The 15,257-nt window shown below is 44.6% G+C and overlaps 1 protein-coding gene across 5 annotated transcripts in view; it reads right to left on the bottom strand.

The window, feature by feature from the left end:
- The window catches only part of JARID2 (jumonji and AT-rich interaction domain containing 2), a 243,689-nt gene that overhangs the window by 38,081 nt on the left and 190,351 nt on the right, over positions 1-15,257 (bottom strand). For 4 of the 5 annotated variants that reach the window (XM_059937972.1, XM_059937974.1, XM_059937976.1 and 1 more), the window contains one exon: positions 10,335-10,511. The exons of the other annotated variant lie outside the window; for it this stretch is intronic. In XM_059937972.1, coding sequence (XP_059793955.1) covers positions 10,335-10,511 — 177 coding nt within the window. The remainder of the gene's footprint in view (positions 1-10,334; positions 10,512-15,257) is intronic. 5 annotated transcript variants of the gene reach the window in all.

Genomic DNA, 15,257 nt, shown 5'->3' with positions numbered 1-15,257 from the left:
TTTCTTTAAGGAGAGGAAAAAAGCATTTATCACGGTGAACCATATTAGGAAATTGTATTGTACTCAGATACAAACAGCTCTGCATTCATGAACAGAGACAAATATATTGACTTGTATACACATACTCTGAAAGTTAAATGGTCTGCAGACGAGGGTTTCCACACCACGGCGAGCAAAACCTTTAAATCCAAAGGCTGGTATTCTGACTTAGGGTCACGTCAGAAGGTAAGGTTTGCTCCCAGAAGGTAAGGTTTGCTCCCAGAAAGGGATGAAAAGTAAATGGGCAAGAAGGCACTTTAGAAACATCTTCACCAGCAATCCCGCGATCATTTGTAAGGTGGAAAGCGATGCTTTCCAAGGAGGAAATCACGTCTACAGCTCCAGAGAGTCTGTACTAAACGATGTTCCCCCATCTGACTCTGTCCACACAGATCCCGATGAGATTCCTGGGGGTTCCACAAGGCAGTCGATAAAACGCTGATCATAATAAGGTTTTATAAAACCCTCACTCCATACACAACCTCTTGGAGGGACAGGGATAGTTTGGTTGCGGTTTCTAGCCACCAGATCCAAACACATCTGCGCCTCAATTCCCGCAACTACAAAACAAACCAGCTGGCTGCCCTTATCTGCCCTCCAGGAATCGCTAAAGTATTCAAAGTAATAAAAACGCTATCCGTTCTTGAGAGAAAGGAGTTGTACAAATATAAGAAAGCTGATCCTCTTAAAAGCGCCTGCTATAACAGCAAAGACCCACATCTGAAAAGTCATTCCCTTTAAACAGAGCGCACAGGCCAGCAGAGGCACTTCTGCCTGCCCCCTTCCCCTGCCAGAGCCAGGCGCCCCAATCTTGCTAATTATTTGTGCTGCCAAAGGCACCTCATCTGAACGACAGCAAGTTTTTTATTAGGTGAGTAGGAAAGAGGACTCCTTGCTTGGCATCTGGCAAAAGTCCTATGATATCCTGAGATGACCCAGCACATCTAACCTTCACCTTGAGGGAGAAATACAAGAGCCATTACCGAAAGCTGGGCCGGAAGGTCTGCCAGCAGACACACGATGCACAGGAGGAAAGAAGGAGCAGGAAGCTGAACACGGGATTAACCCCCAAATTACGTAAAATAAGACCTGCTCCCTGTCCCACCCCCAAAACAAATCGAAGGGACAAAAAAAGAATCGCTGTAAACAGAGAAGACTGTGCTACAGAAAGGAAAAGAGAAGCACGCCAAGTTTCTGATCTGGAGCCAGATATTTAAATGTGAGCTTCGTGTCATTACAAGGCGTCCTGACTCGGGGAAGACAGACACCATCGATCGGCTGGCACTGAATCCTTGTTACTGTACAAAAGCCCCACTTGCTTCCTGGAGCCAGTTCAACTTCGAGTCACTATTGTCTGAAAACAATGGAATGTGTCTGCCAACCTGTGCCAACAGTTCAAAAGGATTTTAATGCCGCCTGTGTGAGTGCTGTAACCCGGTTTGCCCTGGGTAAAAACGGCCCCACTGACTTAGCTACAGCAGTCACGTGTCAAGGTAGAGAAAGCCAGGACCTGTAGGTCAGCATAAGCCCCATGAGGATCTCGCTCACGCTGGGAGCCCACAGCAAGGGCTGAACCTACAGAGGCCTCCAAGCACCCTCATCCAGTATCACAAGCAAGTTCTACTGGTTTACGTGGAATTTGCGAAAGCCCTCTGGAATTGCCACTCAGTGAAATCTTATCACTTCGGTTACGTGCATAACAGGAAACAAATCTCTTGAAAAGAATCTTTAAAGCAAATTGGATTTTCTTCTCTTTGTAAGAACCTGAATCTGTAAGTCACAGAATGTTTTTCCTATCAAAACTTGGTTATTGGGCTTCCCTGGTGGCGCAGTGGTTGAGAATCTGCCTGCCAATGCAGGGGACACGGGTTCAAGCCCTGGTCTGGGAAGATCCCACATGCCGCGGAGCAACTGGGCCCGTGAGCCACAATTGCTGAGCCTGCGCGTCTGGAGCCTGTGCTCCGCCACAAGAAAGGCCGCGATAATGAGAGGCCCGTGCACCGCGATGAAGAGTGGCCCCCGCTTGCCACAACTAGAGAAAGTCCTCGCACAGAAACGAAGACCCAACACAGCCATAAGTAAATTAAAAAAAAAAAAAAAAACAACCAAAATTAATTTTTAAAAAAAACCAAAAACTTGGTTATTACCAGGGTTCCAAGATCTAGAAATGTGAATACATTATGGGTACTGATGTAACGTACCTGACAGAGTTACATAGATTTGCCAATTAAACACGTTTCTTACATAGGATCCTAATAACTGCAGATACCAAAGTTTGAAAATGGCACATGACCTTTATGAGAATATAAAGGTCAGGGCATCAGAAAGACCATCAATCCGAATGAATGGCTTCTGTCATTGAAAAATGGTTTCTTGGCCCCCTTGGCCCCCAAAGGAGCCGAGGAAAGGACAAGACGGATGGCCAGATGGTGACTGACCCCCTGCCTGTCCCCGCATCAGGTGGCTCCGTGGCTCTTGCATTCTCCAACGTGCCATGGCAGGGCCAGAGGACTGCCCGGGCTGAGGGCCTGTTGGGAGGGTGGGCAGTGGTCCAAGAGGAATCTCATACTTTCTCACCCTCCAGAAATAAGACAGAGCACAGAACTATGGGTTATACTCAGAGGGGGACAAGTGTCAACTCTGGAAGAGCAAATGAATGAACTGTTTTCGTAGCTCAGGGTTTCATAAAGCCCTGCATTCAAGGATATGAATTCTAAAAGGCCAACCGCTTCTGAAGTGAATGGCAAGACTCTAGCCCACCTTTGGATCTGAACAAGGACGCTCTAACTATTCACAACAAACTGGGGGAGAGAGACACCTTGAAAGTGTGCACAAGAGTTAAACTGGAAGGCACTCCATGTACACAGTCACTCTACAAGTTATAGAAGAATTGGTAATTTGCAGAATAAAAATATTAGTACAGAAAACCAAATACAGAAATATCTGCATTGTAATAAGGATTGTTTTCAAGGTTCTCCAAATAAATTCTGTGGATCTGCTATTGGACCACACCAACCCTCCAGCCAGGAAAGGAATGACTTTTGGAAATCCTATACTCACACTGTATAGTCCCCGGGAACAGCACAACTTCCCAAGTGACTAAAAAGTCCCCTTAAGACAGGCCAGATGAATTTAGCTGGAAATACTAAATACTGAGCCGCTGGGTGAGCAGCTCAGCGATTCAATTTATAATATGTATGACATACACATATCCCAGGCAAGTATGGACAACAAAACTGATGAACGATTCTGAAAATCTAACACATTACCTTAATCTCTGCAGAACTGCAGAGTATTACAGTTCTTCAGAAGAGTCGTGGGGCCTGAGGCCAGCAACAGGACGGCAGTCAGCACCCCCTTTCTGAGAACTCGTCGAGCACCAGGCGCTGTGCTGAGTGCATCTGTCACTCACTCATTACTAACAGACTTTCGTTTCTCTTTAGTAAGCTATTATTCACATAGCATGTGATCCACCCATTCAAAGTGTACCACCCAGTGGATTCTGGCATAGTCACAGAGTTGTGCAACCATCACCACAAAAATACAAGTTTAAAATGTTTTCATCACCGCCAAATGAAACGCCATCCTTACCCACTCCTGAACCCTAATGGAAAAGCCAGGTGTCCATCCGCACACCAAACTACCAGGGGCCAGAGCGGTCCTAGATGTGTGTGTATATCCCCAAGGTCCCGCGTGGACCGAGAGAGCAAACGCTTCAGCAAGATGAAAAGACACGGGGAAGGCTGGTCGTACTGGCAGACAGGTGTCACCGGCGACCATCCACCACACTTGGAGCAGCTCCTTCTGAGGCGGTCAGTGACGTCACAGTGCTAACGGTCCCCCTCGGGCAGCCCTCACCGCGTGCCAGGTATTTAAACCGTACTAACTTTCCAGGAGTCTCTTATCAACTGCAAGGTTGTTCTAGACTTCCTGATCTTTCCACTCACACGTGGAGTTAACAGCCAATACGGTATTCTCTACCACATAGGAATAAAACCTATATTGACTCATTTACCAGTCACAAAAACCTATGAAAGGACTTCCCTGGTGGCGCAGTGGTTAAGAATCTGCCTGCCAATGCAGGGGACACGGGTTCGAGCCCTGGTCCGGGAAGATCCCACATGCCGCGGAGCAAGTAAGCCCGTTCGCCACAAATACTGAGCCTGAGATCTAGAGCCCGCGAGCCACAACTACTGAGCCTGAGATCTAGAGCCCGCGAGCCACAACTACTGAGCCTGAGATCTAGAGCCCGCGTGCCACAACAACTGAAGCCCGCGTGCCTAGAGCCCGTGCTCCGCAACGAGAAGCCATCACAATGAGAAGCCCGTGCACCGCAATGAAGAGTAGCCCCCGCTTGCCGCAACTAGAGAAAGCCCGCGTGCAGCAACGAAGACCCAACGCAGCCGTTAATTAATTAATTAAAAATAAAATAAAAACCTATGAAAAAGCACTCCTACTACCTCTTTAAAGATAAGAAAACTAAAACTGCCCGAAGTTGCAACCACATATGGGCAGACAAGCGTCAGTGTCCTGATCTCAACCACTCGGCCAAGTGGCCCCAAATGGAAGAGGGGTGGAAGGTAAAAGAAAAAAGCATTTCTCAGCCGGAGAGCATCTCCCCGTGGCACATGGGGGGACCCTGGCTCTGCCCACACAACCCACCCCTCCACCACCCGGACAGAGGGGCTGCTGAACGCACCTCAAAGGTAATCACATGGCAGAAATGTGGTAAAGTCACCCAAGCAACCGCTTTTTGGCGCTTACACAACAACTCCCCCTCCCCGCCATGTCAATCCAAAAGCAATTAAATTATTCCAGCTGGGAGTCCGATGACATGTTGTTTAAAAAAGACTTGTGAAAAAAAGAAAAAAATAAATAAAAGACTTGTGAGAAATGTCCTTCTTCAGAAAGAGAGGAGCTCACAAAGAAACAGTGGTCTCTGCTAGTCCTTCCATTTTTCATTAAGTGCAAAACAAGCATGTGGAGAAGGTACAATATGGGGCTGGTGTGAACAATCCACCCTCAATGAGTTCTCCTGTGCAAAGGGTAAGAACGCCTCACCAGCGAGGAAAAACCAAAGCCAGAATCATTCCAGACAAAAGCATTAATTCCTCTACCCTACCTCACTTATCCTGCTGGAAAACAATTACCAATGACGAGAACGTCTCAAAAACCGAGCCACTTCAAATATCAACTTGTAACACAAATACAAGAGCCACATTTTGATTGTGTTGTTTGATGGCCAAATACAGAGATTACCTAAGGGCTCTACTGTTAGGATCATTTGAGGTTCTGTATACTGAAGCATATTTTGGAAACTCTGAAGAGCCATCGAAATAGAAGCTGCTGGAGGCATTGTTATTGTGACCCTTAAGTGTTGAGCCAAGGTCAAAGGCATGTGTGATGCCATCCCTTGTCATTTCAGATTATGCATTTAAATAAACACATGCATTTCCATTAGGATGTGCAGTGGGTTATAAATGAGAACATTTGAGTCCTCCGTAATGTCTGCACAACTAAACATGTGCCTGGGGACACCAGGCTCTGGCAGGGGACCACTGGGGTCAGGGCTCCTATCCCTGGGAAGTTGAGCGCTGCCCCAGCCAGGCCCCATTAGACACCTATGGGGAGGGCAGGGGGAGCGTGCGTTCTCTCCTGGCATCAGCTTCTACTAGTCCCACTCCTGCTCTGTAGGGAAACTGCTGCTTCACTGGGGTTCAAGTTTACGGGAGAAACGAGATAAAGCAGGACACCATCGGCAGCTTGGGTTCTCGTTTCTTCAAACCAACGCAGCCTAAATAAAGCTTTTTGGACCTGCCGCCAAATCAGGGTTTTGGGCCAAAGCTACCCCCATAATATAGAGTTAGTTTTCCCCATTTTGTTTTCTGTGCATTTATCTCCCCACATTTCAATGAGGGTGCTGCTCCCGGGGGAGGGTACAGATGCTGCTGGATCTCCCGACACACCTCGACATCTCCAGCATACGAAGCAGGGGCAAGCACCGCTGGACAAGAGGAATCCTGTGTCAGGGAGAAGAGCACAAAGCTTGCTTTCCACTCTCTCATGTGGAAAAAGTCCGCAATTCGGAGAACCTGTTTGACCACACGGTGATTACGGCCTCATCCAGGTTTTCCCTGTTAGAAAATCTATTTGAACACTTGTACACTTTTCACCTGAGCCCAAAATCAGAAGAAAACGGAGATGATCTGTCTGTAGATTTTACTTTTTGGAAAATGAGGGAGTAAAACTGAGGCAAGTATCAATCAATCAGTCAAATCAAAAACGAAGGCAAGGGCAGGGAGAAGGAACACCCTCACCTCATTCACGAACTGCACCCCGCCTTTTCTTCCCATGCAGTCAGAGAACTTACTTTACTCTCAAGAATGATTCTGAGCTTATATTCACCAAGTGCCCTCTAAAATCAGGGAAGGGGGCTGGGGCGTGGGAGGGGCACATGAAGCAGGACAAGGGCATCACTGGCCTCCTCGTGTCACAGGTGTCACACCACAGGGTCCCCTCGTCCATCCTGGGGAGCGGCAAGCCCAAGTGGTCGGCCTCGTGGCTCAGGAACCCTCTGACACTGGCCTGCTGCTCATCAGGAAGCAGACGGGCATCGGTGCCTTGCCAATCCAATCAAGCTTGGGGCTCTGCAGGCGCTCTCGGAACCTGAACTGCAAAAGTTCAGCTTTCTGAACCTGAAGGAGGCCTCCTCTGAACCCCAGACAGAAGAAACAAAGTCAGTCAGGGCCGGTCCTGGGTGAGCCCAAGCAGTGTCCTCATATACATAATCACCGACCATCTATCTTCTTTCTTTACCGATAAAGCCAATGGCCCAATACCATGCCAACAGACCAGGTAAACACCTTCTGTACTCCCGCAGAGAACTTTCTATTACAAGTGAATCCTCTTTAGGAATATCTGTTTCATTCTGTTGACAGATGTCACGTTTAAACAAATATCCACCTTTATAACTGATAGGTACCCAAGATGAAATCCCATTACAAGGAATTTCAAGAAATTCTGCTCTATATTTACAAAGAAAAGGGTCTCAGTAAAAACAAAGCAGGAAAGACAAGTTTAAGCTGCCACGGGAATTCCGCCACTGTTTGATCTGTATTTGTTAATCATGGAAACAGAGTTCCTCAGTGATCCCAGCCTGACTGCTTGGAGCATTCTTGTGAAAACCACCACAGTCCTGGGGTTCACTGCTGCCATTCTGCAACTCATACTCTGTGGGAGACAACAGGGTACCAAGTTTCCTATGGGTCATAATAGGGACAAGAAGATACAGTGTAGATGGGAATGAGAGGAGATGAAAACAGGGCGGGATATAAATGTTTTTAATCTGAAAATGGTACTAATGTCTCAGGGAGGAAAAAAATGGATTCCAGGAATAAAATTTTAGTTAGGGAATCTTTACCCAGCTAATCAGGTCATCTTGGAAAAGCCACTTCCCTTTAACACACACACAGCAATGTCCACCATCCACCATAACAGATCTCAATGGTAACGATTCCTTTACCCGAGACACACGCAGTAACTATTTCTTTCTTCCGGGATATAAATGAAGGAAGGAACAAATGAATGCCCATCTACACTATCCTGCTTGTTTCATAGAAGAAGAAACTAAGAATCAGAGAAATTAAATGCCTACCCAGCAAGACACAGCTAATTAAGACTTAAAAGGGGCAGGAAACGAAGGTCCTGATGACTAGTTGATGCTGATAAAGACCTTTATGGTATGGGAACAGGACGGGGGGGGGGGAGAAAGGAACAAACGTGTGTGTTATGCAATTTGGCGTTATAGTATAATTTCAATTATCTAGAAATGGCTGGGAAAGGAACACTATTCCACAGCTAAATGTTCAGTTTTCAAAGATTATTACATTTTCGTTTTACCACTTTTGGGTGATAGCCCTCTAATCTCTGCTGCTGAGGATAGTACCTTCAGGAATCTCCTTACGCCCTCCTGCCGGGGGGACCTACTCCCCAGTGTCACTAAGTCTTGCTTTAATAACCTGCTGGTGGCAGTTTGCTTCCTTGTCATCGGCCTTCTTCATGTCACAGAGGATGTAGAACAGGGCAGGTAAGTAAGCTCGGCTAACTAGGTATTGAGAGCTCAGTGTTTTTCTGAAATACCGAATCTGAGGCAGAAACTGGCCTTCTCCAAAGCTGACTTCTCTTTTTCAACAAAAACTCTCATCTTCCTCTGGGTCACTTGAAACTGGAGAAGCTTTCCTAATGGCCTGTGCATTTCCGAGCTGGCTTCAGCCCACTTCTTCCACTGGCCTCGCAGAGAAGCAAGCACTGCCATCCTTTGGGTTTTTAAAGACATGAAACCTCCAAAGACATGAAAGCCATGTGGCAACAGCACAACTGGAGACCCACGCAGAGCTGTGTCTCCCAGGCCGTGGCCTGTGGCACTGGCTCTTTGCCGCTGTCGACCAGATGAGAGTGGTAGCTCCACCATCACAGCACAGGCTGGACCCATCGCAAAGCACAACTGTTCACATGCTCACCCTTACAATAGAGTAGTGTCTGCCGCGGGGAGCATTTCAAAAATCTTGACTGCAATCTGCCACTTCGGGTGATGGGTGCAAGACATCAGATCTTCCATTTCTTCAACTGTAAAGCAAGAAACACCTCCTGCCCTGACCACCTCCCAATGACTCCGCTGTAGAGTAAGTAGATGGAATCAGAAGAGATAACGTAGATGAACCCATCCTGAAAACGCTCATATTTTAACTGTCATTCATGGAAAACAGCCCTCAATCCACCCTCTCACAAAGGGGATTTCTGAAAGACCACCCACTAAAAGGAAATTAGAGAAGCCACCCCTTAACTATGAACATGTCTACACACACAGCTAACAGAGGCTACACAAACACTTCACTTAATCCCTACCTTACAGATGAGGAGCCGGAGGCTGAGAAATACTGAGTTATGCACTGAGATTATTAACCTCATCTCCCCAACAAACTGTCAGGTCCTTAAGTCACATTTTGTCATGTCTCTATGCCACCTAAACACAGCCCTAAGCAAGAAGCAGGACATTTGAATAATCACTCAACTGACAAGGCAAAAATGCCCAACAATGGTGCGGGTGAGACAGATTCCTGTCACACCTAAGCAATGCTGGTCCTGCACCTCTACTTCCCATTGGGTCCAGAAAGACGAGGAGTAGTTCAGTGCACAGCCGTGGAGGAAAAAAAAAAATGAGCAGCTTTCCTCTGCCTCAATCACTTACTGGCAGAACTGGTTTTCTGCCACTTGTAGACGGGGACGCTCTACCTTCTAGGGTCTCTGTGAGTCCCAACGGAAGTATGATCTTGAGCAAAGAACCTGGTTAGGAACTCACAGAAAACAGCGGTCATCTCTCCCAACCTTATGCTCTTCGCTCCACTCTCCTTTTCTTTCCTCTTTTCTTACTTCCTTTCCCCCCACGCCACGCTAATCCAATTAGTCATCAAGTTCTCTCAAGCCTACTCCCTGCAGTATTTCTATATCTACCTACACATTTTTGTACTTCATCCTCCTCCCATTTACATTGCCATGACCACCTTGTAGTCCCTTGTTACCTTTGGCCAGGTAATTGCCTACAATTACAGCCTGTCAATGTGTTTCCTCTTCTTTAAATCATTTCCTTTTATGAATTCCTCTTAATTGAGGCCAGCTTAATCTTTTCAGAATGTAACTACAATTAAGTCACCTCCCTGTTGAAAAACCACTGAGCACTTTACACAGCCAACTTATTTATACTTTTCTCTCTCTCATATTCAACCTTTTGTTCCTGTTTTGTGGGCTACATGTCCTCCCCCACAATGTTAACAGTCAAGGGGGGGAAAAAAATCAGTCTAGTTCACAATACATATGCATGTACTTGATTTCACATACTGGATAACACTTTCCTTTCTTCACTATCTCTGCCTGCTAAAATCACAACAGTAAGTTGATCACAATAGCGTCTTCACGAAATCATCTTGACCATCTCTGTTTAGATGTGACGTCTTCCTCTTCCAATTCCTACGTCTGCCGCTCTTATGGAATTTATCATCATCTCCGCAAACATAAGAATATGTATCCTCATCTTAACAGTGTATTTGTCTAGAACACACTTGATTGGACTGTGTCACACCAATGTCTGCTAAGTGCCTGGTACTTAAAGAAGCATCCAAAACTAGCTTCGCCACAAACCAGCTCTGCAGCCTTCATCTTCTCAACATATGATCGATTCTACCTTTCACCCAAAGCTTTGGATTTTATCTTTTTTAACCCAAATTCAACAGTGGGCCTACCATGTCCATTGTGAACATGCTTGTGGGTTTTTCCTTTCCTGGGGGTTGACTGGCATGAAGATGAAGTGTTGTTGGTAGCTGTTTTGACGTCTTCTGTCTCATCATCTTCCTCCTCGACGTCCTCCTCGTCCTGAGAGCTTCCGAAATATACCATGCTGTTGGGCAGCGCAGGAGAACCTAGTGGGTTTAAAAGAAGGTGCATAAACACAGGCCTGGATCCTCACTCCTTCCAGAGGCGCACTTCAAATGGAGCCATTCGTTAAGTTACAAACTTAAATCCTCATGACTGAGCAGATAAAACAAAGCTATTTATCTCTCTACTGCCATTTTTTATTTATTTTTCAAACATCCCCCAGGAAATATAACTCCATCTGTGTCCTTTTAACAGATTTCAAGCAAAATCTCCCAGTAGGGGGATGATGCCATTCACCAAACATAACAAATGAAAATTTTAAAAATCTCATTTGAATAGTTCTTAAGAAGGGAAGGGAAAAACCACCAAGGACTGAACTGAGCAAGAAAAATTAATAAATTAAAAAAAAAAATCTACCCACAGTGTCAAGGACAAGAGTCTATTCTGGGTTATGTCTTTAACTTTCTAGACTTAAGTATGAATTTGAGCTAACGAATTTAAAATGAAAGAAGAGACAATCAGACAGAAGCAAATAGTAAAAACAAAATATGACATTTCCTTATAGAAGGAAACTATCTCATATTCATATGGGGTGAATGACAGGGATGGGTCCCCAAAAACCACAATATATTTGGAAGCTACTTTGATATGATGATCAGGTTAATAGCATGTAAAATTATTAAAATAAATTCCTGCATAACACTAACTGAGAGGCTGGTTTAAAGAAATAAAAAACCCTCTTCACACACATCCCTTACTCCTTTCACACCTTAACCTCCTCATCCCCAAATGTTTTAGTTTCTGAACATAAGACAGAACAATAAACCAGAAAATAAGCTCAATATTACAAAGAAGCACAATACAGTTCTTCTTCATCAAATCATGAATTTTCAGAAGGAGATCTGTCAATTAATTGGTATACTGTTTGGGACCGAAGGCTGTTAAAAACCCCCCAAATTAATTGATTAATTGATCAAATTTTTTTAAGCCCCTGAGTTAATTTCTGGCCACATGTCAATCTTCTTCCCCATTAGGTATCTTGAGGAGAGCTACTATCAAGTAACAGAAGAACTAATAAATGTGAAGTTCATTTCTTCTTGACAGTTTCCTGTGAATGAGCTAACACTCCAGGAACACCTGTCAAGATTCAAGTAACCAAATTTGCTCTCCTTCCCAAACAGGGATCTCAAACTTCAACCACAATGGTTTAAACCATTCCTGTCCAACTGCGGGGCTGCATGTTCTAACGAGGAGACGGACATGACTGAGTGGTTATCACGGCACTGAAGTGGGAAACCAAAACCGCCCAGCTCCCAGAAACACAAAGGCAAAGACAGTACCTTCCTCTTGTTGTCATCAATGACCTACCAATACTCAAAACCCCACAAGTTATGTGGGTCACGCCACTGAATGGAAATGAAACTCCAAAGGGATGTATGTGACAAAAATTCTGTGGATAACAGAATTGGATACACTCTGACAAAAGCCATTTCCTTTGTTTTCTCCCCTTTGATCACTTCCAATTAGAAGCAGGTTCTCAACAGAAGGAAGGTCTGACAGAGGCTTTGGGGGAAAATCGTCTAATCAAATAGAAGTTAGAGATGAAGTTTTTCAAAAAATAGAAGAAGGAAATATCTGGCCGTATTTCCACTGGAACAATATATTTACCCTTGTACTAAGTGGTTTTACAATTGGTACAAGACTGAATACAAAAAGAGGAGACACGACCCTTACTAGCTTCCTACTTAGAAGTTTTCAGTTGGAACTTACCATCCACACAGATATACATTAAGTACCTCCACAGCCAAATATACCCATACCATTAGATCCTTTCCTAAATCTAACTTTCTAAACTTTTTAAGTACTTAAGAAAAAAGCAGGAGAAACCTTATTTCAGCACTCAAAAGAGGTTCTGAGTAAAAAAAAAAAAAAAAGAGAGAAAAAGAAAAAAGAGAAAGAAAAGGAAATTTACCATAAACTCCAACTCATTCTAGCATGTAACGTGACACAAGGTAACACACTACATGCTGCCAGACAGACAGAGCTGGGAACCCAACACCTGGAAGTTACAGACTCAGCCATTACACTTCCCTCTTCAGTAGAATGAGAAGGAATAGGTTAAATAAATCTCTTCAAGTTCCTTCGAGATCAAAATACCCACATCTAACTCCCTTTAAAGAAGAGCCTTCCTACACACTGTTTTGGATGCACTAACCCGCGGCTGAAATCAGAAAATGGATTAGTACTGTGAAGGGCAGGTTTTCGTGTAGACCCTGCAGTAACTTCCACAGCCCACTCTGCCCTCTGTGGGAGGGAAGCAGGATTAAAGGCTATAACTCCAGGAAGTAAGCCATTACCCCCTTCACCTTCCTCTTTCCCGCCCCCTCAGGAGAAAAGGCAATAAACTGCAACAGAGGCCATTTGGGAGTAACTTTAAAAGGGGGAAAGTAAATCTATGTTTCAAACAGAATCAGGTAAAATCTACATGAAACACATGAGAAATAATTAACTGCCACCTACAGAATCTGTTGAGGAGTTTTTGAAACTCAAACCCAATGCATAAAGCATCAAATTCCTTACATTCAAGATTCTGAGAATGGGGTGAACATTAAATTTATGTTCCAAAGAACTAAAATGGAGGGAATGTTTAGGAGCTCAGTTCAGAATCCAAGTTTCATTAACATCTTAAAGAAAGCATATGAAGTAATTTCTTCAGCAAAAGAAAACAACCAATCTTATGAATCCATTTCTTTTTTTTATATATAGATTTATTTTTTATTTATTTTTGGCTGCGTCGGATCTTAGCTGCGGCACGCGGGATCTTCGTTGCGGCATGTGGGATCTTTTGTTGCGGCACGCGGGCTTCTCTCTAGCTGTGGCGCGTGGGTTCCAGAGCGCATGGCCTCTGTAGTTTGTGGCACTGCGGGCTCTAGTTGAGGCGTGCGAGCTCAGTAGCTGTGGCCCGCGGGCTTAGCTGCCCCGCGGCATGTGGGATCTTAGTTCCCCAACCAAGGATCGAACCTGTGTCCCCTGCATTGTAAGGTGGATTCCTTACCACTGGACCACCAGGGAAGTCCCATGAATCCATTTCTTTAAACAGCTTCTCAGCAAATATAAAAACAAAGTGATGTAACCTGTTACATAGTCTAAAAGACAGTCAGAGGCTAAGAGAAAAGTGAAACAGAAAACAGAAGACCAGTAAAAGGGGAGGTGGAGGTGTGTGTTTCCTGAGGCACTCACTCTCAAACCAAAACTTATAATAATACAAAATCTTTCTGACGGGACTGGCTCTGCAGTCAGAGGTGGGAAAGGACACAATTTCTCTAAGTATGGAGGCACGGGGGATAAAAGCAGAATGCTTTCACCCTGAAAGGTGATTTGGGTTCTCATCAGATGACTGACATGTTGGTCTGGACCTAAAGATCAAGCATCAACAAAATAAAAGGCAATGAAGATTCTCAAACCAGATGGGGAATGGAGAGGCTCGTACAAAGAAGGGAGAAGGGCTAAGTGGAGGAAAAGGACCAATGCTCAATAATAAGGATCCTCAGGCGGAGAGGTCAGTTAATCACTAACAGAGGCAAGATGCCCTTGGTTCAAATATTAGGCTTGTGCCAATTCTCCCCTCCGCAGGTGCCACTCATCATGGACGGCACTCTCCCCAAGCCTGGGTATGGCCTCACTATTCTCCAGGTTTTGTTCAAGAAGCCACTGCCAATCTATAACCTGTCCCTCAGTAGTGGCCTCATCAACTACAGCCTTCTCCCCCAGAAAAACCAGACCTCCAGAATTTTACTGGGGACCTGCATACCAACTGTACCTCTCATTAACCCTGTAGTGAAACTGAAGCAAGGAGAAAAGACTAAATCCAACAGAGTCTAATGCTGCATATTCCAAAGCTCTGTCACCACGTAGCTACTGGAAATCCCTCTAAGACCCCGCTGACATGTCCATCTGCAAAGCCACGGAGAGGCCAAGCCAACATTCCAGATCAGGAGAAAGCACAGCACTAGGGGAAAGGCAGCAAAAACAGCCCCTTTCTTTCTTTCTTGTTGACACAAAACCAGTAAGATCATCTCACATTTCATAATCAAGGTGATAGAGAAACACTGACTGTTGTCTGGTAATACCTTGAGAATAGCCAAAGAAGAACCTCAAATACATAAAAGGAAACCAAAAGCATCTGAGAAGCCAAACTAGTCAAAACATTCACATAGAGCTTATTTATTTCTTCTTAGCCTAGATACAAGCTCAATTATCTAATTTACAAATAAGTTTAGAGGAGGAATCTGCTAGACACACAAAGAAAAAGAAAAAGAAAAAGATGAAGGAAAGGATATTTTAAAGCCCTAAAATCACCCAGAAGTCTGTGCTGTTTATCACTGGTGAAAATTATCCTACATTCTTCAGTATAAAATGGGTGAACAGGTATATCAGATAATCAAATTGAGGCTGTGTGAATAGAAAGTTAAATTAACATTTAGTATTTGAAAACAGAAGACTATACGTGTTTTTAGAATTTTTCGTTAAAAATAGTTGGCAACTTATAGATTCTCTCACGTAAGAGGTAAGCTTCCTCTCTAGAAAATTTATTAGGGAAACGTCTTCCCTCCAAATGTCAGATGAGGCAAACTTTTGAAAAGCTCATTGTGGGTTCAGCATTCAGAAAACCGGGCACGGATCTACGGAGACGAAAATAACAACCTTCCCTTTCTACAGCAGGGCTCTGCTGCAAAACACAGGCGAAGGAGGTGAAAACAAGGGGTCTGAGAAAGGAAGGGCTCTGCAGC

Source organism: Balaenoptera ricei, chromosome 11, assembly GCF_028023285.1.
Source record: "Balaenoptera ricei isolate mBalRic1 chromosome 11, mBalRic1.hap2, whole genome shotgun sequence".
Lineage (NCBI taxonomy): Eukaryota > Metazoa > Chordata > Mammalia > Artiodactyla > Balaenopteridae > Balaenoptera > Balaenoptera ricei.
This window is presented reverse-complemented; position numbering and strand designations above follow the sequence as displayed.